At 43.4% G+C, this 25,437-nt stretch overlaps 3 protein-coding genes across 8 annotated transcripts in view; 2 read left to right on the top strand and 1 right to left on the bottom strand.

Moving 5' to 3' along the window:
- WDR35 (WD repeat domain 35) overlaps window positions 1–2,439 on the top strand; it is a 41,991-nt gene extending 39,552 nt beyond the window's left edge. The window contains exons 26-27 of the mRNA XM_082048995.1: window positions 410–650; window positions 1,695–2,439. Of these exons, the coding sequence (XP_081905121.1) occupies window positions 410–650; window positions 1,695–1,842 (389 nt within the window). The 3' untranslated portion in view covers window positions 1,843–2,439. The remainder of the gene's footprint in view (window positions 1–409; window positions 651–1,694) is intronic.
- Window positions 2,440–4,340: 1,901 nt separating this feature from the next.
- Window positions 4,341–7,551, top strand: TTC32 (tetratricopeptide repeat domain 32). Of its 6 annotated transcripts, none has more exons than XR_014183732.1 (5): window positions 4,341–4,474; window positions 4,579–4,739; window positions 5,698–5,943; window positions 6,882–6,953; window positions 7,271–7,551. XR_014183732.1 is itself a non-coding variant. In XM_082049302.1 (3 exons), exons 1-3 carry the CDS (start codon window positions 4,359–4,361, stop codon window positions 5,823–5,825), a joined length of 405 nt encoding a protein of 134 aa, XP_081905428.1. In that variant the 5' UTR covers window positions 4,341–4,358; the 3' UTR covers window positions 5,826–6,865. The 6 variants fall into 6 exon arrangements, 1 of the variants encoding a protein (XP_081905428.1); XR_014183734.1 differs by adding an exon at window positions 6,405–6,476 and having other exon boundaries at window positions 6,882–7,551; XR_014183735.1 differs by having other exon boundaries at window positions 5,698–6,476.
- A 4,435-nt stretch (window positions 7,552–11,986) lies between these two features.
- On the bottom strand, window positions 11,987–24,795 carry LOC309437790 (zona pellucida sperm-binding protein 2-like). Its single transcript, XM_082048489.1, has 19 exons — window positions 24,718–24,795; window positions 23,495–23,566; window positions 22,387–22,554; window positions 22,200–22,296; window positions 21,115–21,332; window positions 19,827–19,980; window positions 18,725–18,933; window positions 17,399–17,516; window positions 16,315–16,520; window positions 15,564–15,681; window positions 15,316–15,482; window positions 15,089–15,189; window positions 14,885–15,006; window positions 14,716–14,766; window positions 14,437–14,620; window positions 14,231–14,354; window positions 13,022–13,118; window positions 12,741–12,828; window positions 11,987–12,215 (listed from the first exon to the last, which is right to left on the bottom strand). Exons 1-18 carry the CDS (start codon window positions 24,778–24,780, stop codon window positions 12,746–12,748), a joined length of 2,352 nt encoding a protein of 783 aa, XP_081904615.1. The 5' UTR covers window positions 24,781–24,795; the 3' UTR covers window positions 11,987–12,215; window positions 12,741–12,745.
- Between the last annotated feature and the right edge of the window lie 642 nt (window positions 24,796–25,437).

Raw genomic sequence — 25,437 nt, 5'->3', positions numbered from 1 at the left:
ATTGAATATGGCTGCAGAAGACACCTGGAAAGTATTTTCTTGGAGTTAATGCAAGTCTAACTTACAAAATATCACCTGGTTAAACTGGACAGTCTCTGTAGATGTTCTCTTGACTGTTTTGTTTAATTCTTTAAATTATAAGACATGCCTGAATTTACATCAGACCTCCCTGTAGAGCTTCATAAAATATTTGTGGGAGTTAGAGAAGCAATAGTGCCTTATACTTAGTGTGGGTAATGAAGGTCCATTTCAAATACTTCTAACGTGTTAAAAAAAAAAGGTGTCTCAAAAAGACACTTGAATTTCCCAGTCAAAACCTCTTATTTTTATTTACTTTTTAAAAGTGTTGATTGAACCACACATGCCTCACAGTCATGTCAATGAACAGACTTTTTCTTCCATTTCTCAGCGCTTCATTTGCGAGATTATGAAGACATTATCCCTGCGGAAGAAATCTATTCCCTTTTGGCACTCTGTGCCTGTGCAAATAGAGCATTTGATATTTGTTCAAAAGCCTTTGTTAAACTAGAATCCTTGGAAACTCTTAGGCCAGAGCAGAGGCAACAGTATGAAGACCTTGCTCTAGAGATATTCAGGAGACATTCTCCGAAGCCTAACAAAAAATCTGATCTGGATGACTTTCTTGAGAGGTGCGTTTATATTTATAAAATACTGTAGTAACGCTGGCATTTGTTTTTTCTCCTATTGTCTGTATTTTGAGTTTTAGCAGGTTTTTAGTGACCAAGTTAATTAGATGCTTTGCTGCTTAAACCAAATATTGCAGGTGTTAGCCAGTTTGCAGAAAGGGTATCACAATATTTTATATGGGAGAATAGACACTGACTGTATGTGAGGAACTGGGCATAAAGATATAACTTCATCTTAATTTGAAATGCATGTGGACAGAGCACAGGAGCTGTAGGACCTTTGATACCGTGTCATGTGTCATTAAACTAATAATGTCGCTGTTTGCATCACCATTGTGGTGTGATGCAAACGTCAACAAGTGAATGTTTAACCATTATTAACCAGTAAGTCCCCAGTGTTTTGTGAATTACCTAAATTTACATGGTGTGAGAAGATGAATGTATCAGGTGAAAGAATTAGAATATGAAGGGCACACTTAAGGGGCGAGTCCTTGGGGTGGCTGCACCCACAATGGTGTCTTTGACATGCGTTTCCTGCTAACAGCATGGAACTTGTCAGTATGGAAACTGATTGAGAGTCAATTTTCTTTTTAATGAACAGGATTTTAACCTGCCTTGTTTTATTTTACTGTGCAGATTTACTGAATCTCACTAGTTGCTTTCGTGTTGACTCTTCAGAGCAATAAATAGTAGTGCATGTGTCTAGATGGACCTTACCTTTATGTGGCCTTCACTGCTTCTTTTCAGTTAATCTTTTGGATCTCTTGGTCCTGATTTATTGACTGTACCGTTCTGGGGCTGTGCATTATGTGAGGTGTTACATGTTTTAATAACTTCTAATAAAAAAGTGGTGCACATGTGAATAGAGAAGGAACATTTTACAGAGGAGCATCATAAGTTTTGTAACTAGCTGTAGGCACACAATTAGGTATTTATGCTGTTTTGCAAATCTCCACAAAACAAGTCTTTGGTATTTTAAAACCATGTTTTCATTCTTTCAGCTTTATTTACTCTTTTTTCTTTTTTTTTTTTTTTTGTTTTTAATAGTGGAGATGGGAAACTTCCTGTGTGTGTTGCAACGGGAGAGCCTATCCTGGAGTATCGGTTCTGGATGTGCAGTGTGTGTAAGCATTGCATGAAAGCCAAAGAAGCAAACAATTATAACTTCTGTCCTCTGTGCCACAGTACGGCATAGCAGAGGAGAAAAGACTGTTTATCCTCATATCTGTTATGTCTCCTAAAAATACTCTCTAAAATGTTACCCATGTGCTATATTTTAAAATACAACTCAGGTACTGTATTGTAACAGATAGTGCCACTATTAAAAAAGCATTTAAAAAAAACCCCAAAAAACAAACAAAAAACTAAAAGCCCCACAAGAGAAACCTTGACTGGTTCCATTTATGTGAAGAAATGACTGTGCTAATAGACTAAAATTTTTTATTATGTTTTTTTATGAAGTTTTAAAGTAAAAAGATTCTTTTCTAATTGTAAATTGAGCCTTGTTTCAAAACCATGCAAATTGAATGTAGGTTCATCTTAATGTTTTACTATGAGCAAGCTCCATTTTTTTGTAATTCCACAGGAAATGATTTGGTTTTCTCAAAATTCCCAATTTTTTGAAGGAAGTAATTCCTGAGTTGAAGTGCCACAGTAGTTGTGATAATAGTATTGTATATATTTTTCTACTACTGCTTTATAGAGTGATGGTACCAGCTTAGGCATACATGTGTTTTCTTTTTGCCGAGTGTATTTAAACCCACCATAGCAATAAAGGGCTTGCAAACATTTAGCAATCGGTGCCGCTGGTCTGCATCTGAGTTCCTGAGCTTTGCTGGTGTCTTCAACCAGTTCAGGAAACTTCTATGAACCTTCAAACTGGAATCTGGTAATGAGCTGAGGTATTTTGGTGTTTGTTTTTTTTTTTTTAAGTAGCTTGAAGCGAGGAGCTGACATCTGTTGAACAGCTGTCAAGAGCTGAACTCTCTTCCCTGTTAGACGTGAAGGTTTAAGGAACGTTTTACTTAGAACTGAGCTGTTTTATTGCTGGATATCTACTCTGCCCCGGTGAAGCTGCATCTGGAGTACTGTCCAGTTCTGGGCTTCCCAATTTAAGAAGGACAAGGAACTAGTGGACAAGTCCAACGGTGGGCTATGAAGATGATGAGGGGTCTGGAGCATCTTTCTTATGAGGAGAGACTGAGAGAGCTGGGTCTGTTCAGCCTGGAGAAGAGAAGCTGAGAGGGGATCTCATCAATGTTTATAAATATCTCAAGGGTGGGTGTCAAGAGGATGGACCAGACCCCTTTCAGTGGTGTCCAACGATACGATGAGAGGCAACACGCACAGACTGAAGCACAGGAGGTTCCATCTGAACATGAGGAGAAATTTCTTTCCTTTGAGGTGCCAGAGCCCTGGAACAGGCTGCCCAGAGAGGCTGTGGAGTCTCCTCTGGAGACATGCAAACCCACCTGGACACATTCCTGTGTGATCTGCTCTGGTGAACCTGCTTTAGCAGGTGGGTTGTACTGGATGATCTCCAGAGGTCCCTTCCAACCCCAACTGTTCTGCAGCTCTGTGGATTTGAGCCCAAGTGCTGAAGTGCTACAGGTCCATGTGGGCTCTGAGCTCTCCCCATGGTCCTTGACATTCTTGTGGTGGGTTAATTCCTGATAGGAGAGTGTGGGGCATCTTCTGTGCTCTCTTTCATGGAAAGTGGTGCCTCTCTGTTACACTTAGGTGAAAAGACATAAGTATTACTTACTTATTTTTTCTGTCCTGGTAGTAGGCTGGACGGGGCTCTGAGCAACCTGATCTGGCTGAAGATGTGCCTGCTCATTGCGGGGGGTCGGACAGGATGAGTTTTGCAGGTCCCTTCCGACCCAAACTGTTCTATGATTCTGAGACTCGAGCTTTTATTTTTCCTTCGTATCAATGTGTTAGGGCTCTGTGCCAGTGACTACAGGCTACGAGAAGCACACAGGAAAATGGAAACTAAACAGGATCATTTTTATATGCTGGTTTTAACCTCATTTGGGAGCTGAATTTGACGTTATCATAACCAACAGCCTGAATCATGAGCAGGAAGAGTAGAAGAGAATGTGATTGCAACAGCAAGAGATGACAATCTGAACCACAATGATACAGGGATGGTACATTTCTGGTGACTATCAAAGACTGATTCTTTAGGCCAGTGCTATTATGAAATGGCTATGACCACTTTGAAAAAAGATCATTTTTAGCATTAGTTAATGTTAACAATGATTAATCACAGTGTCTCCAATACGAAAAAATAAGGAATAAGAAAAAAAATAGCCAAGAATGCTACAGGGATTTGCCATTTGTATATGAGGCATTAATGTTCACAAAAGTAATAAATCATTTAATTTGCACTAGGAAAAAAGTGGCATTGATATTTTATTTAAATGCAGATGACTAATAAAAGTTGGTTTGAATTGGGAAGCAATTCAAGAAAATATACGCATAAGACAAACACCAAAAGCGTAACACAAAAATGTGCTATTCTTTGGGTGAACAGGATCATCCCGTGCTGTGCCAGTGACGTCACTGCGGGCTGTGACAGTGGCGTCATTCCGCGCTCCCCCCGCAGACCGTTGGCGGGGGGCGGGTACCGGGTGGCGCCCTCTGCCCGTGCCCGTGACGTAACGCCGCGCCCGCCCCGCGTGACGTCACCGCGGCGGAGGCGCCGCCATGGAGCGGGAGGCGGCGGAGCTGCTGGCGGCGGCGCAGGCGCAGTTGGCGGCGCGGCGGCTGGAGGCGGCGGAGGAGCTGTACAGCCGGGTCATCGCCCGCGGCGCGGGGCGGGGGTACGTGCCGGGGCGGGTGGGGGGGGCGCGGTAACGGCCGCTCTCCCGCCGCTAACGGCCGCTCTCCCGCCGCTAACGGCCGCTCTCCCTCTGTCCCCGCCCAGCGCCGGCCGCGACCTCGCCACGGCCCTCAACGACCGCGGGCACATCAAGTACCTGCGGGTGGAGTTCGCCGCCGCCGTGGAGGACTACACGGCCGCCATCCAGTGCCAGCCCGGCTTCGAGGTGCCCTACTACAACCGGGGGCTGGTGCTCTACCGGCTGGGTACGGGCCGCAGCGCCCTCGGGCCGTGGGGCCGTTCCCCCGGGTGACCAGGGCAGGGTGACCCGGGCATGAGCCTTGACCTCCCGCCTGCCCGAGGCACGGCCGGGGAGCTCCCCCGGAGCTGGTCTGACCCAAGGTTCACCCGAAGCTGCAGAGCGATCCGCTTGGTTTTACAGACGGAGGGACCTCCCTGGTGCTGGCAGGGAAGGACGTGGCACCAGAAATCAACGGTGACACGTTTTTCTCAAGTAATCACAGGATGTTTCGACTGCGATCCAGCCCTGTGTGTGCAATTAGATATCCCAGTTTGCAGATGCATCAGTTGAAACAGCACCGTTCAAGGAAAAACGGGGATAGTTGCAGTTTCAGCTTAGGAAGAAATTACATTAGAGGTAAAACTAGCCAATTCTGAACACTGCCATTAAACCTAAGGTAAAGCAGGTGCACCCATAATGAACAACAGCCTCTTCAACTTAGGGTGGGCTGTCAGCCACCTCTGGGGAATTTGCTGCCTGATTTTTTAATGTGCCAAAAGAAGGTGACACTGCTGCTCCTTCTGCTGGAACTTGGCCATTGCAAAGTCAATACCCAGAAGCCGAGGGACTAGGGAGCAGTAGGAGAACAGAGCCAGACCCAGAGTGTCAGCTGGGGAGCAGTATGCCTGGGCTCTGGGTTTAAGGCAGCCGGGCTACTAGTTAGTGGCTCTTTCTCTTGGAATAATCTAGATGAATTGAGCCTTACATCCATTTAAGGCTCAAAAATAGGCACTCTGGTTCTTGCTCTGATGACCTTTGACTTCCACTTGGGGCTCTGGAGACTCCGAATGTAGTGGGTCCAGTAAGTACAGCTGCTGGTTTTTGTTAGTGAAAGTATTAGGAGTCATTCTTCACTTGCGGTCTGTTAGTTTGAGCAGTTACAGAGAGATAATTCATTCTTCCTTTCTTTTCTTTTGGGACAGGATGCTTTGATGAGGCCATGAAAGACTTCAGGAAAGTATTAGAGTTAAACCCCCAGTTTGAAGATGCTGCTTTGAGTCTAAAACAAGCTATTCTTGATAAAGAAGAAAAAGAAAAGCGAGGTTATTGAAAATGCAGCTAGTGGTGTGAAAATGTTTTGCTGGACGCTTATGTGATTCTTGTTATCGATGGATGAAACACAAGATTGTTTACATTTGTTATGACTACTGGAGAAACCTTGTTGTTTGGTAAATAAGAATGGATTATGATTGCAAAGTCAACTATTTTTGGATATTGTTAGTGTTCAGGAAAAGCATCATATTAGGTCTCTGTGAGATACTTGTACAGATTTTATACAGAAGTACTTGATAAAGACACTAGAAGCTCAGTAACAACAAATGAAATCTGTAGTTCTTTTATTAGAACTGTGTTTCTGTACTCTTTCCCAGATTGTTTTGAACTCCTGGGGAAGAAAAGTCATTATATAAAACATTCAAATACTTGAGATTTGAGCTTGTGAGGAGGACAGTGGTTTCATAATGATAGTTTTTGTGCACATTTTAATGTAAATTTGATGTAAGCTGAAAGTGCAATTCTTAATTATAAGGTGTTGTCCTTGAGATGCTATGGTAACTGATTTCAGAGTGTTTCTGTATTAAAAAACAAAGAAAACAAGATGTTTTTAGGTGACACCATCTGTACCTTGCAGGAGGAATGTGGTAGAAGAATTCAGTCCATATGTTCGTTCACTCCTAGAGGTAGTTTTACATTATGTAAACAGGTAGGAACAGAGTATACTTATTTTTTTGTAATCCCATTGTGAAAGTTAATAATTGAATTAATAAAAATGAACATGTACTTTTTATCTCACAATTGTCTGTAAAGAGCTTATAGTAGAGAGTGTAGTTGGATTAATCACAGTACAAATTGTGACTTTTCCTTTTTACTGAAAAGGTCAATTGCTTGAAAAATGCAACATGAAATCAATCTGATTGAACTCAGGCAGCTTCATTTCTCACATGATAGGAGGCATCATTGCTGAAATCTATAAATCATCAATAAGAAACACCCATGAATGTTCAGAGCAGTACAAGTTCTAATAAAGGAAATGCTCTGGTTGCCCACATGAGCATTAGGATTATTTTTCAAAAATAAATTATGCTAATGACAGTTCTGCTTCTTACAGTGAGTTTCTTTGTGGATGGTCCCGGAGCCTGCACAAGGGCAGGGCCTGGTCATGATGGTGGAACCCTTTGAGGTGAGTCACAAGAACAGACATGAGCCTCTGAACACGTCCCGTGCTGCCCGCTTTGGGCTGAAGCTGCAAAAACCACAGTGAGCAGACCTGGAGCATGGGGCTGAGAAAATGCTGTGTTTACCTTGTGATCCATGGCACTTGACAGCAGCAGTTTTGAAGTTACATAAATATGATTAGTGACAGCAGAATGTAACAATGTACAGTTTGGAAAGCATGCTGTGATATCATAACAGTGGCCGTTTTTTTAATCAAAAGTGTAATTTTGGATTCTCTGGATATATTAAGCACATGCTTTGTTTCCCGTTTTTATATCCTAGTGGTCAGTCTCCGAAACAACACTGATAATTTAAGGACTTGGCGTGTTTCATGCCACCTCAGTCTCAAAAACTGAGAAATGACAACTTTTGGTTGATGGTGAGAAGGTGCGCTAGAACTACACCTGCTGCTGACTTACCGTGCCAAGAAAATTAAAAAGGTGGTCTAAGCAGTTAAATATGACCTGTGAAATTTTACTTTGAGAGGAGAGATCGCAGCTGTGGTTCTGCACAGGACACATTAAATTACAAGATGCAGATAAAAATCAAATTATTAACAGCAAATAAATATTTTAGAAAAAAAAATACTGGTAATAGTATCCCTTCTTACGAGCTTACATTGTTCTGTGAATGTTGCTCAATTAGTTATAATGCATCCATTGTTGGCAGGGAAATATTTCGCTGGACTGGGAGCAGTTTTATAGCAGATTCTCCACTGTATTTCCTTCGTTCTCCTGTAAAAGGATGAACTGTCACGGTGCATTTTGTCATAAACTGGAATTATGTCAAGGTAATCTTGGCCAGTGAGGTTCTCACACACATTTTCCTCTTTCACGTGCATGTATGAGTCACTTGGTTCTCTGGCTTTCTCACAAGACTAATTGGGATTTTCAGTCTGAAATTATTAAATAGTACAGTGTAGTGTTCTTTCATTCAGGCCTGTTGAAAGGGTATAAACCACCATTATTGATATAAAAAACAAAACTTGAAAAGGAGGATGTGTTTAGTAGCTCCCCCTGTCCTTCAAGGTTTCCCATTGATAATCCTTTAAAAATTAGAAGTCTAATTGAGAGTAGTAAAATTCTCTTTATGTAGAGTTTCCATTCAGACAAGCTCTTGGCTTGTAAAAGGCGCAGGGCTGTGTGCTTTGGATGCTTCGCAGTGCAGTGGTACTGTGGCTTCACACCTTCCGCGGGCTTTAGGGGTCGTCTCTGCCCGAAAACAATAAACCTCTGCAGAGCGTCTGGTCCATCCTGTGCCTGCACCATCGTCCTCGCCAAGCGTTTGCTGGTCAGTCGTGGCCCTGTACCAGCAAGTCCAACAGGTGCTTGATGCTGATGGGCATTGACAGTCTCTTTGGCCAGAAATGTTCCAGACGTGAATAATTCACAGCCACTTTCCCAAGGTTTCCTACCTATAAGCTCCTCTCTGAAAGCCTTTGACTCTTTCCTTCGCACAACCTTCACTGGCAGCCCCTCTGTTTAGTTTGTTCCCTGTAGCTGGGATTAATTTGTCAATGAGTAACACTGTGACCCAGTGGTTAACCTCTAAATTTACGGAAAATACCTGATTTCTTCAATACGGAACAGGGTGCTTTTTTCTTCAGTATCTAGAACAACAATCTCTAAGATCTTGCTCAGAGAACAAGGCAAGAAGTAATGTCATCACCCCATATTTTTTGCCTGGTACATACCATTTGTCCTGCCGAGACACAGGTGGAGGAGTTGGCAGAAAGGCAGGAAAAGATGACAAAAGCCCAGGTTAGCAGGGCACAGAGCAGTATGAGAAGTGTTTCATATACATTTAGTGTGAGATGCAGCATGGAGAACGAGGGGAGCCATTCCAAAGGGGAAGCTGCAGCACGTTGAGGGAAAAAGGCTGGCTGGTCAAGTGGCCAGAATATGTCCTTCCATGTGCATTCCCTCTGAGTGCACAACAGAAGTAAGTCAGCATTAAAAACCTGACAAATCTTTGGCTGTTACAACTGAGGACTGCGGTCCATACTGTTCTGTTTAGTAGCTAACCTTGCTAAAAAGTAAATTACTAGTGAAAGGTGCACTGTTAACAAGCTGTGGGAAAGGAACACCTTTGTATCAGTCAAGCTCAGCTCTGCAGGTTGTGCTCTCCCCTGACTATCAGAAAGGGACGGGTTCAGAAAGAGGCAAGAACAATGTTCAAAACTGAAGATGACTAATAGAAAGATAATCTATTTTCTTTTGTTGGTCTGTCTAATCCTTTTAGTAGAGACAGAGGCTGGATCAGTAGAACAGATGCAGCCTCAGCCTGTGACTTTTGTCCATGGCAGAAGGCCTGGTTGCTTTTTATAAAAAACGTTTGCTGTGAGATCCAGTAAGGGTGGAGACCCACCTGGCAGCATGCTGTGGTCATTTGGGTTGAACTCCAGTCTGTCTCTGAAGATTAACTGCTTCCAAGACTTTCCATGTGGGATCCCTTTAGTCTATGAGCAGAGATTGGATGCAGCCACAGCATCACTTCCTACAGCTCATCATGATCAGCTTTTTCATCATTTATGTCTTTGTGTTGCACAGTAAGCATGTGAAATGCACCTGAAGGTTATTTTCATCTCCCAGCGAGGAGCAGCTGGTCCAGCCCTGCCACAGACATCACAACAGCAGGTTTCAAGTCAGGTTCACACTGCTCCTACGGGAAACTCTGATCCAAGGCGCAGTGCTTTCCAGGCTTGCATGGGGACTCCTGTGTGCCTGGATCTGTGCATCTCTTGCACCTTCCTATTTCCTTTTTTTCTATGTTGGCTGAACAACAAAGGCTTTTTCAAGTATGACCAGAGTGGTTCCTGAAAGCCTATATCCAAGGAAGAGTTTAAGCCCATAGGCCTGAAAACTGGGATCTAGGACATGAGTTAAGTGTAGAAGCACCTGAGAGGAGGGCGTGATCTCAGGAGAACCTAGATGTAGAGCAATATCCCATGCAATAGCATGGCTGAATTATAGCTTGGGAAAGACATGCTCAGAGCTAAACGATGAATGCTTAGCCCTAACAGATTTGTGTGAAAAAACATCATCTGCCATGAGCAGGAACCACGATAGGAGGAGGCAAGAAACAATGTGAAATTTTTTCTGGCTTATCTATGAGAATGTGTGAAACTGAAATACCTGTGGATGTGGGAATGCAGTTATGTCTCATTTCCTACCTTTCCCTCCCAAAGCACTTGAGGAGAGAAAGGTCTCCCCATCTGCTGGGTATGGAACAGGTATGGAACACTGGTGGACTCATTTCTGGCTTCCTAGGGTGAAAGGGAAAAATCTGGGATATCCCACTTGCTGCAGAGGAGTTTACTTGAATCTGCCCTGCAAGACTGCAGAGGCAGCAAACCTTAGTGATACAACATCAGGCCTGCTGCTCATCTCTGTGGAACGGGACAGCGTCCCGTGAGCACTGGCAAAAGAAAGGCTAGCATTTAGTCATTGTGATTTAACCTTCGTGTCGGTTTAGAAATGCCAAAAGGACTGCTTTTTTACAGGAAGTTAACCTAAACTGGTGAGTCCGTTAACATTAAAAGCGGGGAATGTGCTCTCTCGGAGGAGGTGCAGGAGCAGTGCGCTGCGCTGGCTCTGCAGTGTTGGCCGCGGTCAGCAGAGTGCACTGCTCGTACAGCAGAGACAGAGGCGCCTCCCAGGCTGCTGCTGGGGGGGTCTCGGGATCCCAGTACCCTCCGGATTGCTTTTTACAAAACTTAGTTCTTCAGTAGATACAGCTTTAAGACTACATTTATTCAGCAATCACCACAGGCATGACTGCAGCTTTTGGGAAGCGTGCCATGTACACGCACTGATCAGTGTGTGTCACCCAGTCGACCTGGGAGGACACGGGCTGTGCGAGCTGTGCAAACCCGCCAGAGACAGCACATAGAGTCACAGCATGGTTGGGGTTGGAAGGGACCTCTGGAGATCACCCAGTCCAAGCCACCTGCTAAAGCAGGTTCACCAGAGCAGATCACACAGGAATGTGTCCAGGTGGGTTTGAATGTCTCCAGAGAAGGAGACTCCACAACCTCTCTGGGCAGCCTGTTCCAGGGCTCTGGCACCTCAAAGGAAAGAAGTTTCTCCTCATATTCAGATGGAACCTCCTGTGCTTCAGTCTGTGCCCATTGCCCCTCATCCTATCGCTGGGCACCACTGAAAGGAGTCTGGTCCATCCTCTTGACACCCACCTTGAGATATTTATAAACATTGATGAGATCCCCTTTCAGATTCTCGTCTCCAGGCTGAACAGACCCAGCTCTCTCAGTGTCTCCTCATAAGAAAGATGCTCACATGTGGTTGTTATCACCCTACATTGGCATCCGTGCAACTGCCCCCTCCTCACCTCTGTTGAGCAGCTGCTGACACTGCAGGCACACCTTCAGTTACAGTGTGAGCACATCCTGAGAGCGATTACAAGTGGTCATGTGTCTGGTTTGTCCTTGATTTCTAGAAAATAAACCTTCTGGTTTTTATTCTCTTTAAAAAGTGTCTTCCGTGGGCACAGGAAACAAGATACCAGGTGAATTGTCTGTTTTACTCATCTATATTCTCCCATTTTGTGGATTAGCCTCTTCCATACTTGGACAGGTGAAAGGAAAGTGGGGAACTAACAGGTTTCCAAGAAGTTTAGGTCAATATGTAATGTTAAAGACGAAATCCTGAATTGATGAGAGAAAAAGAGTCTGGTGTTGTGTTGCATGTGGAAGAGACCTTAAGTAGCAGGTTGCTTGGCTCTTTGAAGCCAGTGGTGGGGTACCAGATGGTTGCTGTTGCCCATTAGCACGGAGATGTTCTGCACTTACATTACTTTTTATGTATTTTTATTTGACTTTTCAGATTTGCACTTTTACTTTCACATGGGAGGATTGGCAGTCACTTTATGAAATATTACAACAAGCAGCCGTGATCAGGGTTGGAATAATTTTAGTGATCTGCAAGTCCATATTTCAACAGGTGGAAGAAACAAGAAATGTTATTTTGCAGCACTGGGTTGTTTTCTGATAAGTTTTCTTTTGTAGCTGCTTCAGAGAGGCAACAAATTACAACATTTACTAATCCTGTTAGCAGACCTTGGCACTTTCCAGTGCTGTAGTGCTGTCCCGAGTCCCACAGTCTGGTCTTTTTGTTTCAAGCAGGATTGTTCTGGTGGTCACTGGAAGAGGTAGCTCCTGTGTCCAGTTGCACCATTTAGGAACCGGCCAGTACAGCAGAACCTTCAGGTGCTGTTGGAGACACACAGCGCAGTGAGGAGCAAGGCTGGAGACCAAAGGCAGAAAAAGCCATAGCGTAAACCTGAACAATTTGGGGGGTTTAGACCTTTCAAAAGAATTTGGAACATGGTGGTGATTTATGCCTTATTGTTTATTTTTTAAAATTTTGGATCCATTTTCTTTCAGCTGAATGGTGAGGACTCTGGGGACAGTCCAGTTGAAAACCTGTTGAAATAACATCTGGTTCCAAAAGTGCCTGCTACAGCTCAGCTCCAACATGCCCTGCTCTACTGCTGGCATCTTCTCCAGAGCCATGCCACCTGTGTTTGGCTTGGCGGGCAGCTCTCCTTCTTCCCTCTGTTACAGGCTCAAACTTTGAGCAGGAGACTGCAAACAGTGCCTGTTCCCTAGTTCTTGTCCCAGAACTTACTGTTCTAAGGTCTTGAAGGACAGGCCATGCATCAATTGTGCCACAAAGCATGGTGACCTCTCTAGGTGAGCATACAGGGCCTGGCATTCTTACCAAATTCAGTTTACCTGCATCATCTTAGTTCTGGATCAACAATCCAGACTGGTCCAGCAAGTACATAGCCCTGGAGATTTGCTGCACGGTGACCTGGAAAGGCTGAGAACGACACGCAGTGTATTTGTTTAGTTTTTCAAGAAAATATAGATGCTGCATGTTAAGTGCCAATGTATTAAAGTATGAGCTAAAGGTAATTTTACACAATCCATGTTCAAGGCATTTCAGATGCTAAAACCAGAGGTTCTAACTCTCTTAAAAACACCAGGTCAGGGCTACTGTACTGAACACCTACCCTTCCTCTCCTTGCTTGAGCTGCACTGTCCTCTGCAGGGGCTGGCAGGTAGTATGCTGGTAGGAGAGCAAACAGACACCAAGCAGTGCACGTACATCTGAGAAGAAGAAAAAATACCACTTGTTCCACATCAAATCGCTCTTTGCAGAGCGTTGTTTTGTCTTTTGTCCACCTTCTGCAGAAGTTAGAGATGATTAGAGTTAGGCTTGTCTGGAGACTTGCGTGCGGCACCTTCTAGCTGAACCTGCTTTGAATTTCAAATTTGGTGTCAAAGAAGCCCTCGGGCAGTATGGTAACTGAGGAGGCTGAGATAGGAGAAGCTAAAACCTCACAAGCTGCAGTGAGGCTATGTATCAAAGCCAGACAGAAACTCGATCTAGTGCTAGATGCAGCTGCCCACTTCGGAAGCAGCACAAGCCAGAATTGCATCATGTTCGCTTCTATAATAGCAAGTTCATGAGTTGAACCGCTTATGAAAGGCCAAGTAAAAATTTACATGGTTACTTAAGCTGCCCAGGCAGGGGTACCGCCATGGCTCATATCAGTACATGGAAGCATTTGGACAACGCCCTCAGACCCATTGTGTAAATTTTGGGGTTGTCGTATGTAGGGGCAGGAGCTGGACTTGATGACCCTTGTGGGTCCCTTCCAGCTCGGGACATTCTATGATTTTATGTGCTAGAGTCCACTCAACTGGCTGCAGAAGGAGCAATGCTCAGGTCACCATCCTGGGTTCTCTTTGCTGTTTTTAGACTCATCAAAGGAGGACAGAACCTCAACAGTATAAGGCCAAAACCACATGCATCTTCTTCTCTGCCCATTGGGCTGGCATCTGAGGAAATGGCTGACTGGCTGGGACAGATGGCGGACAACAGAGCTGAACATTATGGGGATGTTATGGCATATAAGCTGGCTTTTTTGTTCTAGATATTTGGAGTTGAAGTGAAAAGTTTGAAACACCATATAAAAGTCATATTTGCATACCAAGCTCTTTTATTTACTCCAGTTAGTCCAATCTCAAAACTGTGTTGCAGAGCAGATTTGACAAGAGAACTAAGTTAAAGCTCTGCACCAATCAGGCTGCTTGGGTTGAATGCTGACTAGGTCCTAAGTCTGCAAGGTGTTTAAATTGGCTATTTTTTAAATGGTTTTAAGAAGTTCAGAGGATGGGGTCCATGAGTGGGAGGTGAGCCTTTGACTTAATCTTACCTGTTCCAGTTGATGTGCCAGGGTCCTTACTGCTAGCCTTTTAAAATGAGAAGGATGTCTCACCCTAGGTCCAACAGCTACCGGACAGACCTCTGCAACGTACACACTGCCTTTTATCTCACACCTATTTGAGAGAACAGATCAGCAGCTCTGGGAGAAATCAGGGCTGTGCGGTTGAATGCACTGGTTGTTCAATAACTACTTGCCCATCCACAGTGATGTTCCATCTTGGGGTGTTGTTGAAGTCCAGAGAGCCGGTTACCCAGCAGTTTTCCAGGTGTAACTCTGCGACAGGGCTCTCGTCCTTCAGTTCCACCTCGAGAAACACAGGCTCCACAGGTCGCTTGAGTATTGCCACATTTGGCTCGTAGAACTCCACAAAAGAGTCATCTCAAGAAAATGTCAGCAGAATTTGTTGTTGTTTAATTTTATTTAAATCAAAAACATATTTGAAAAAGTTCTGATTTTCTTAGAAGGAGACTTACCTTTGGACACTCTGGAAACGACATTCAGGGCTTGTCTTGTCCTTCTGTATGCTGCAGAAAAGGAAATGTTAGTGAGGTTCTCTAGCAGGAAGCAGGTCATGTCTTAGCAAGAGAGCTCACAGCTGAAAGATTCACAAAAGTTTAAAAATGGATGAAGAGAATTGCCTACCCACAGTGTTTGATCTTGCTACCATTGTACCCGAGCCAAAGGGGGATGATGTGGATGGATCACTAGTGAAAGCACCCAGCACTAGCGTCTCTTTTGCTCGATAGTAGCACAAGACTGTTAATCTGTAATAGAAGAAACGATAACTTTTGTGTTCACTTTCACTTTCCAGCAGCTGCACTGGTGTCAGTGAGCAGTAGCTCCCACCTGTAGTCTGGATCTCTTGTGATTGTAGGTACGCTCTGTCCTGGAAGAGTCTCTTTTTCATACGAGATTTCATTTTCATAAACAATGTAATCGCCTTCAAACTGTGCATATGGGAAGCTCATTAAAGACTGAATCTTCTCAGGAGCTGGGGTAGGGGAACAAAAAAGAAAATGCAGGAGAAAGAGAGAGACTCTGAGCAGAAGTATCTGCTCCAGCCATGGGCTTACCCTTGCTGAAGTGCCACAGGTAGTGACATGGAACTTGAAGAAGGCATGTCCTTCATTATACTCTCTAGGCTTGCAAGAGCTATCCCTCAGTTTGGTTTTACTCATATCAATGGCAGGAACTGTCTTCATTTGGGCAGATACCGATACAGTACCATCTGGGTGGCATACTGAGGAAATCAGAGAGTTGGTTATAAACTCAAGGAAAGAATCATGGATCTTTTTATTGATTGATCACTTGTATAACTTACTTATAAATGCTGAAGAATTAAAATTGCAGCTAACAGAGAACATCTGTAAGATCTCCATTGTTCTCACTCTCCTTAGGGCAACATCAAACCTTGCTTTAATTTTCTGAAAGGACACGTCCTGTGAAGGAGTTGATGGAAGAGGTCTCCTGTTAAGGCATGTGATCAATATGCACAAAGTTCTGCTCTTTAACTTGTGACACTTGAATACTAGCAAGTCACAAGAATTAAGTAAGTGTGAAGACTCCAGCCTGTTGCAACATGGGGGCAGATGTTTTCTGGTATAAATTAATTGGTCACTGTCGCAGAGTTAAATTTTGGCTGATTATTGTAGAATAGTTCAGATGTTTATTACAGCATCAATTTTCCCCTGCCATGTCTTAACATTTCTACAAAATGTTCCTTTGAAAGAGCTTCTTTCATAAAAGCTGTATTGAAATATTGTTTCTGGCTCAGTGCAGCTGGGACATTTTGCCTCATCTTACTAAAAATACTGAGGAGTTTGTTTTTGAAGACTTGGTGCATATCTTTTAGAGGCAACTTAGCACTGCAGATTACATAATACATGGCATTACCAGAAGGGTCCATGTCCGATACCTCTCGTCTTACTTGCACTGGCGTAGAGTCCTTCCCTCTGGAGGCTTTCCAGTACATTTAATACTGCAGCACTACAAACTGTGCCTTTAGAACTGTGGATGCACGAGCAAACAGTCCTACGTGCTTTAAAGAAAGCATTGCTATACAGTTCATGTACCTCATAGATAACTCCTGTGGCAAACAGTGGTATTTGCAAGATGAGGTGTGTAGAATTGGTAGCTGCAAGATACCCATTGGTAAGCACAATGAGTCGGTTCAGGAGCTTGTTACCAAGATACAGGTTCCAATACTGGTGCAAGCCAAAAGTAGGGATGGCCAGATACATGTTTTCTTCATCACAGTAACCAACTGCTTCTGGTAGTTCTGTGTGAAGAAGGTGGGATGAAGTCAGCAATGAAGGAGGGTGATGAAGTTTGGCCCAGGCAGAGATTTCCATGAGGGGTAAATTTTGCACTGGCACTGCAGCAGCACTCTTAAGTGTGAATTGGCATAATCTACAGGGCTTTGGATGTCTCGTGGATGTAGCAGCTCACAACTGGTGGGATCGAGAATCCTCATGCTTTAACAGTGCCCTGCCAGCTTGCTTTCAGGACTACTGCTTGTTTCAGTATGGCAAGCTGAGCGAGGTATGTAAATATGTTTTTTTGGTCAGCCCTTTTTGGGTTGAACCCAGAACTATTTCAAACATAAAGTAAGACAGTGAGGAGACCCTGTCACCTTTGTGGCATCCAAAATCTAAGAAGTCTGAGAAAATACCAATCAGACCTCCTGACTGTTTCAATAACTTGCTAAGCACAGCTCTCAGTGGATCATTGTTTCCTTACAGAAATGCTGTTTTTGGAGTTCACAGCAATTTATTTGAGTCAGTTAAGTTCTACCCTGGACGCAGAGGCAGAATTGCATTTGAGGACAAACTGAAACTCGTAGCAATGTCTGAAAGTTTTGCCAGTAGATGTATGTTCTGGTTATGAGGCATCTTGTTCGCTGAGTACGCAAGCCAACTTCTTTTACACACTCATTTTTATTGCTCTCAGTGTCTCGGGTGCAGACTGTCTTGCCAGTATGCAGAAGAGCTGCCATCAGAAAAGCAGCAAGTTGGCTATGTTACCAATAATGAGCTATTGAAGGGTGGGGTTTTCCCAAAAGCTCTCATCCTCAGCCTAAAGCCATTCTCACTGAATTCAATGAAAATCTGATCCATGCTGTTGATGCAAATCAGTTAATATCAAAGGAAAGCTTACCGATATCAGCAATCACACACTCCACCTCTGCAGAATGATACCAGAGTGTCATCTCCGGACCCACACTTAAAGTGTAGTTGACAAGGAGGGTGTATTTTGTTTCATTTCTATTCACATACTGAAAAAGACAGAAATATAAGGCTGCAGTAGCAATGGCTTCCAGCACAGACAGGAATGTATATCCTGAGCAGCACTAAGTAATTATTCCAACACCCTCCTCTCCCCTACAAATAGCTCAGTCTTCAAAAACATTGCTTCAGTTGGCCTAAAATTATTCAGAAATCTGGACTGGATTCAACAGCTCTTTCAGCCAAACATGAGTTATGGAGAGTGTCGTGCCTGCTCAGAAAATGGAGGCAGAAGTGAATACAATGGCGTTTTCTCTGTAGCCCACTGGTGAAACAGCTCATAGAAGGAGATCTGGGTCTAAATTCTTATTCTTCTTTACTCACAGTATGGGCTGAACCCAGGAAAGTGAGTAATCAGTAAGACAGAAGGCGTGAGGAGATGCTACGTGAGATCCCTCTCAATATCATCATTTACTTCACTAAAAGTTCCCCCAAAGCAAAACCTGCTGTTCAACCTGAAAGAAATACTTCTGTAAATTTTTGGCTTGCTTTGATCCTTAATGCAATTTAACTGTGGTTTGACTGCAGCCTGAAAACTATTTGCACAAGTTCTGATCCTGTGTGTTCACAATGTTGTTTCTTGTAAGAGAAAATAGCATCGCAGCTTGGTGGTAGAGGACTTGCAGTTATGCATCCTCCCACTAAAATTAGAGGCTGAATTCCCTGTGTGAGTTTATACTTTTTTACAAATATTTAGATTAGAAATAGAATGAAACTTAACAAAATTGCATTTAGAATGACCTGAGCCTGCCTGTATGTGCTTGCACGGTGCATGGCCTGTGCCAATGGTCAAATGGCCCTGCATGAACAGTGGGTTCAGGAATTAACTGGTGTTTGCAGGATTGCAATAAGTGATCTATTTTTCCAACACACTCCTGTTTCAAGGCGCAGCACTTAACAGAGATTTGACAAACCTCTTACTGCCAGGCATGTGCTCGGACATTAACCGTGCTGATGGACACTAAAGGAAGTGATATCTCATACCAAATAATCACATTTGGTGCTGCTTGTCTCGAGAGACCTTGGGAGGGCGAGGTGGGGACATACAAGCCTCTAATCTTAATTCAGTTGAGCTCAGACTCATTGACACCTTCATGATCAAGGAATAGTTGTTGGTTAATAAAAACCAGACTGTGTTCTGAAAAGGGACTGCCCTACCTCCTCCGCTCAGCTGCTGGAGTGATCTGCTGTATCTTACCTCCTTTAGGACATATGGATCATCAAAAGAGACTTCCAGGATAAACTCTTTCATTCTATTAGAAATGGGAGTTTCATAAATCCTAAACCCATGGTGCTGTGCTTCTCTCAGGGTAAATGGCACATTTCCTATTGCGATTGCCACCAGAGAGACATCGGGAAGAAAGCGTCCAAATGCAATGTTAAATAGCCTTTCCTCTGGCAGAGTATCTGTAGGGAGAGAACATCAAATTACTGTTGATGTGGATCAAGTAACGAAGATGGCTGGGGTGGCCTCCCAGGCAAGTTCCAGGAAACTTAGCCAAGAGCCATCGCTTTAATGGCTCTGATTAATGAGTGTTTGTGTTCTAGTCAGATCTGAAATACTCTGAGTACATGAGAATTGCTTCAAGCTGGAGGAGATTAACAACAAATACATACAACTTTATAGAAAGTGGGTTCAGCAACTTTTGAGAGGTGCACTATGATGTGCAATGACTTTCCTATAAAGAAATCTAGAATCTAGTTCAGCCACATAAAATACAGAAAAGACATCATCATGTATGTTAAGAGGCTCCCTTTTCTTTGTTTATCAATTATTCAGACAGCTCCAAAGATGTTTCATGTCTTAATGCATTGGAAAATATTATTTAAATAACATTACTGCACCACTGGTTGGCATAATTATTTCAGTATGCTCCCGAATGCAGGTAGTTTTGGGGAGAAAATGTCACCAATGAACGCTGTCCTTAGATGGTTCTTCTCCCCAGTGTGATACTTGCACAACACAACATCTTTATGCCAGCGTCCCAGTGCTTACTGAAAAAATCTGGATGTCAGTGTGGAAGAAATGTTTATGTTCTTATCAGCAACTTATAATTTTAATTTATACCTAGAATGACAAGTGATATAATAAAAGGTACATCCACTAAAGCTAAAGTGTGGTTTGTTTGTTTGTTTGTTTGTTTTTTTATGATACCTTGAATCTTGACTTTTCTAGCAAATTGAAAGTGGGAGTTGAGTACACGGTGGTCAATGTAGGTGTGTGGCAGAGGTCAAATGGAGCAACATATAACACAGCAAAAGCGAGAGATCAGTAAAAGTCAATGAGAGGAATGACTTACTGTTGGTAACTGTTGGAATTTGTGGCATGAAAGGTGTGGTGATGGATCTGATGACAGTATACTTTGTGGTTTGCCAGTCTGCAACTGTCCATGTGTGCTCCAAGAACAAGTCAATACTGTAAATTACTCCATATACACCACCAGATATGGAGCTCTAGGAGGCAAAAATTGTGATTAAGTCCTAATTCCAGTAGCTCAATAGGGAAATTACTGAATATGGTTAAAATTCTTACACTAGAAAGAGAAAATGGTATTCTAGTACAGTTTGGGGTTAATTTTGCAAGGGGAGCTTGTTTGTTTGCTTGGCCCATTTGTCTGGTCCATGTTTGGCTCAGATACTGCTGAGATTCTCAATAAGGAAGTATCAAGTTTGGGGAGGGGTTGTGTCCTCATTTGTATTTATTTTTTTGCTGGACTACCAGTCATGTCTCTCATCCTGTCCCATTTTGCTCAGAAAGCTTGTCACTGTTTCCAACAGTTCTTCAAACGCAGTTTGTCTGGTGTTACTATACATATAGTGACATAAGTGTCCACTGACATACAAAAAAGTGAACTTCTGAAAGGGATAAGTCAAAATCACACAAATGTCATCTTCACAAATGGAACTGGTAAAGAGCCTTGTGAGAATATTGCCAGCTCCTTTCTGAATGTTCAGAGTCGGGTTGGATGGTGTTTTGAACAATCTGATCTAGTGACAGATGTCCCTGCGCATGGCAGGAGGGTTGTACTACATGATCTTTAAAGGTCCCTTCCAACCCAAAACATTCTATTCTGTTCTACTGAATATTTCTTTTGACACTGCCTCTGTACCTGTAAATTATAGATCGACAAGGAATCTATTATGACCAAAGCAGGTGGCTGCACCAAATCTACATACTGGGAACCAGTCCCATGCTGAATCAAACTGTCTGCCTGGAAATTGTCTGGGAAATTACTTCTTGACCCAGGCCAGAATTTTACCAGGACCAGTTTCATAATGTAACAATACAGAAAATTTAAATCCATTGCCCAGGAACCACTTCACTCTTAATTTATTAGTATATCTCACAGATTATTAAAAAAAGAAAGTCTCTCACTTCTATCATGTTTTGTAACCAGAGATACTTAGTTTCTGAGCGTTTTCAAAACACAGGGAAGGAATATCTAGGTCTTCAAATATTTCTTTTATCTAAGAATTTTAAGCAGCAATCAATCACTATTTGGAATGATTTGGAATGATTGTGATTGAGAAATGTCTTCCATTGTGCAGGCCCTCAAATGTGTTAGTGTGTGACAGGTTCATACTAACCTTTAGCTGCCCTCCTTCTGCTCCGATAGGGATAGTTATTCCGATGTGCGTCTCGTTGTGCTCCAGTAAGTAGTTTTTCTCCTCTGGGTTTACTATGACTTGACCATCGACTCCCATTAGAATGTTTTTAGACAAAAAGGTGGATTCTTGAACCACTAACGTGGGAATAACACTTGGCACAGTCCATGTTAGCGCACTTTCAGTGAAACTGGTGCCATCTGTTGAGTTAGATAGACAGTCCCAGAAGGACAGGCAATTGGAATTACGGGTGACTCTTCACTATGCAGTGGCTGTTGTTCCCTGACTCCTTGTCACCAGGGTAAGTTTACAGCTCTCACTACTGAAACACCCTGTAGGATATTAGCCAACTGATGGCTATATTGTCACAGAAACCCTGGTGGTCAAAGTAGACTTGAATTGTATTGGATGAGTAATTAATTTATTCAGAAGGACTGACAGTCACGGTCCCAGTTACCTGCTCTGTTGTCCTTCTGGTCCCAGAAGTTTTGCCTTAGTGGCAAAAGGAGTGGGGCACAGCCACCTGTTTGGGCCTTCTCCTTGAAATATGGGCTTCAAGATCACGACAACATAAAACACCCTCCTTCCTCATCAGTTGTTCAAATTAGTACTGTTCTGCAGGAGACAGAAGGTGCAGCCACCACTGTTCTGCAAACAACCAGGCTATTTCTGTCTCTCCAGAGAAGAGGACTAGGTGAATCCCAATGATGCAGAGCTGCATCCCCTGCATGCAGTTACATGAGGGCCAAGGCTGTGGGGTTAGTCCAGGGGAGGCTCCCTGGCCCTTCTGCAGCAGTTTTACTTGTCTTCAGTTCACTGTATCTAACGTGGGGGTTTGAGAAACCAGAGATGAAGCACAACACTGCATTGGGAACACAAGTAATGTAGCATCACAGCAGGGAACGTGTTTGTCCGGGACTAGAGCCACGGACTCTTAGCTCATGTTGCTCCGAGGGCAGCTTGTAAACCTCTTCTCTTACAGAGTAGGTCACAGGGAAATGTGGAGACTGTGCTTTTGACTAGCTTCTTAGGCAGTTATTTTTGGTGAACAAAGAATAAATCCTTACCAACAGGACAGGAGACAGTCGTGTCAATCAGCAAAAGCAGCCACCGCTGCCTGTACATGGAAGTGGAAGTCACCATGTTCATATTTACGCCACTGACCTGTTGGGATGCAGGCAGAAAAGGAGAACTGATGTCCTAGTGGCAGTGGAAATGGCACAGTTTTGTGTCCGATTGAGAGCGACAACTCACCAGGCTGACGTCCGACTCATTGCTGTGGTAGGGCGCACGGAGGTACACTCGGGACAGCGTGTTATTGAAGCTGTAGCCCAGTTTTCCTGCATCGCTTACCGTTATTCTCTTTCTCCCTGATGGAGAAACAAACATCAGTTGCCATAGCTGGTATGCAACGTTTTGCGTCTGTAAGAGAGAGATGAGCTGCATGAGATCTCAGTCTAACAAAGTCTCTTAAAAAACTATTATATTTCCTTTTAGAAGCTGGAGTTACTGGAGTGGCACTGGACACTAGTGGACCACTGAAGTCAAGAAACACCTTTGATATATATAAAAGTAAGGATTCTATAGCTCTTTAAGGCATCTTTAGAGATAGTCTTATAGCAGCCCTGGAAGAAACTTAAACTGGTGGCCTGGAACAAATCCCCCTGGACAAAATTCCTGTGCTGTTAATAAAATGATTGCTTTCATGCCTATCGATTGCTGGAGTAGTCCAGAGGCCAAATGACAGACTACCTTTTATAATATATAGCCATACTGTGTCAAACATAAGAAAAGACGTACATCGTACAGATGTGTAGAACAGAGTCTCCTGAAATGCTAACCATTTGTGAGGATAGTCAAAAGGAAAAAATGGGCACAAGGAGCAAGTAATACATAAGAAAAAGAAAACTTCCCCCTAATACTTTCCAGCCTCAAATAATTTTCAGCTCAGTGACTCCTGAGCTATCTGTAGCTTCTTTGTATTTTGTATGTCTTACTGGATTTCTCTTCAGTCAATTTTTCCAGACTCTCCTTGAGATCAAGCAAGCTTTTAGCAGCAACAACATCTTTTGGCAAGGAATTTGACAGATTCACTACCCATTGTGTGAAGAACCACCTACCTTTGTTTGTCTTGAACCCAGTTTCCACTAATGTAACAAACATGTGTCTCTGTTCTCCCACCTAAATGTCTTTTTGCAGTCTAGAGCTCTAAGAAAACTTGAGAGGCTTTTCAATACTTGATGGCATCTTCACCATCTCCCTTTTTTTTTTTGTCAGAGATGGACCTATGCCCCAAGAATGACTCATGAGATCAGCAAGAAGAGTCAGGCTAGGAACTGTTAGGAAAGACTTGCCGTCATACCTCTGGCAGCGCTGACATCCATGCTACTGTGTAGTCATTTGAAACTGCAGGGACATCGGTCTTCACTGACACCTGGGGACACAGAGGAAATTCTTTGGGATCAAACGAATCTTTGGCACTATTACAAACATGGGGACCAGACAGAGGGCTTTCAGATTGCTTATCCAGCATCTGTTGGGATTTAGAAATTTATATTCACTGGAGATAAAGTGTTTCCAAAAAGGTTCTCGATAGTGGTAATTTTTGTGGCCTTAAAATGAAGGTTAAGGCTATGGCAGTTGTGGTGGTGCATGTACAGTAGAGGGAAAACTGTGTATAACCAGGTAAATCAAAAGTCCTGTTTCATATCTGGTAAGTTGTAAACTAGACCCTACTCAGGAGACTTTCAGGACCATATGGGTCTCTCCACTGGAGACACGGAGAAGCAGGCTATTGGCTTTGACGGGATTGATTCCCTCTTCCCATGCAGGCTGAACACCTGCAAATGCAGGATCCCCAGTAGTTAAGGTAGATGCTACGGTGTAATGCTTGCCAGCACGTGCTGCAGCAAGAAGCAAGCTCTGGACACTGAGCTGGGAGTGTTTGCCCCAGACATCTGTACCACAGTTTCAGTCTGTTGCAACAGCCAGACGTGACTACACAGCCTCAAGTCCTAGTAGGAGGAATATGTTTTCTTTGTCCTGCTTCTAGCAAATGCATACAAAAGGCAGTGAAGTTTGTTTTGTTCAGTGCCTTATTTCCACATTAGTGTGTAGATGCTGGTAGCAGGCTGGACAGCCAATTCATACCTCTCAGCGGGAGGCAGGTTCTGTCTCACTGGTGATGTCTGAGAGTCGTGTGACACAGCAGGGGTGCAGCTCTGCAAACTCCAGGTTTTATTATTTCAAATATAAGGATGACTTTCTCACAGATGCTGCAGCACTTTGTCACATAAAAATAAAGCTCTTATGAGCTTAACAGATTGGCCTGCCTGGATGCTGGTTTGCTTGTAGTGGCTTCACTTACATCATCTGTACAGTTAACTGAATTTCACTGTACGTGAAATACCTATCACATGTAAATCTGTTAGTAATAAGCATCTCCCCTTACACCCTCTGCTGAATATCAGCAGGTTGCTATTATGCCTGGTACATAGTTCTTCCCAACTTCTGACGGGAGTTTGTGGAGGTTGTGCCTGGCAGGGAGCTTGGATGTAGCTTTGCCTTCTGTGGGAGAACTTTTACCTCCATGTAGTTTTCTTCACACACAATTTCTCTTGAAGCCCAGGAAGAGTAGGAGCAGTACATAGGGTGTGTGTAGGTCACAGCTGCCCTCATGCTTGAAAATGAGGAGACCTTGATATTCACAGTTAGTGAAAACAGCTCGTCTGCCTGGCAAGAAAAAACAGGCGATTCAGCAGATGGTGTGGAAGGTCCCAGGAGGGGCTGTGTGGGACTGTCCATCCAGTGTTCTGTTTCTGAGAGGGGTTTACAAGGCTGAGAACACGTTGAGAGCTCTAGTGGCAGCTCCTCCAACATCCACCCTGTCTTACTTAAGTGGTTTGTGCTCAGGGGCTTTCTGAGCTATAAACACAGTCTCAGCACTTATGGCCTTTGCCTCAGATCAAATCTCAGCACTATTCTTGTCACGGTATTAAGGAACAGCTATTCAGGGGAATATCTGACCTTCATCACTGTGTTGTTCACGTTCCTCCCATTCATGACTGCAATGTGCCTCCTCATGGAGAGAGAATACTGGAGCTTTTAGTTTGTTGTATGTAGTTCAGATCTATCTTACATATGCTATTTAGCGTCTGTCTTGACTAGCTTCTCTAAGAGCTCCTCTTGGTCCTTTTGGCTCTCCAGGAGCCAAACATGAAGCCATGGAGTTTGCTTCTATCTGACATGGATGTATATTTTTCTACAGAAAAAAAGCAAAACCTTTCCAGAGAAATTTCTAGTCTG

Source organism: Streptopelia decaocto (genome assembly GCF_964273445.1).
Source record: "Streptopelia decaocto genome assembly, chromosome: 3".
NCBI classification, from domain to species: domain Eukaryota; kingdom Metazoa; phylum Chordata; class Aves; order Columbiformes; family Columbidae; genus Streptopelia; species Streptopelia decaocto.
The sequence above is the reverse complement of the archived record's forward strand: the minus strand, read 5'-3'. Positions and strand labels throughout refer to the sequence as shown.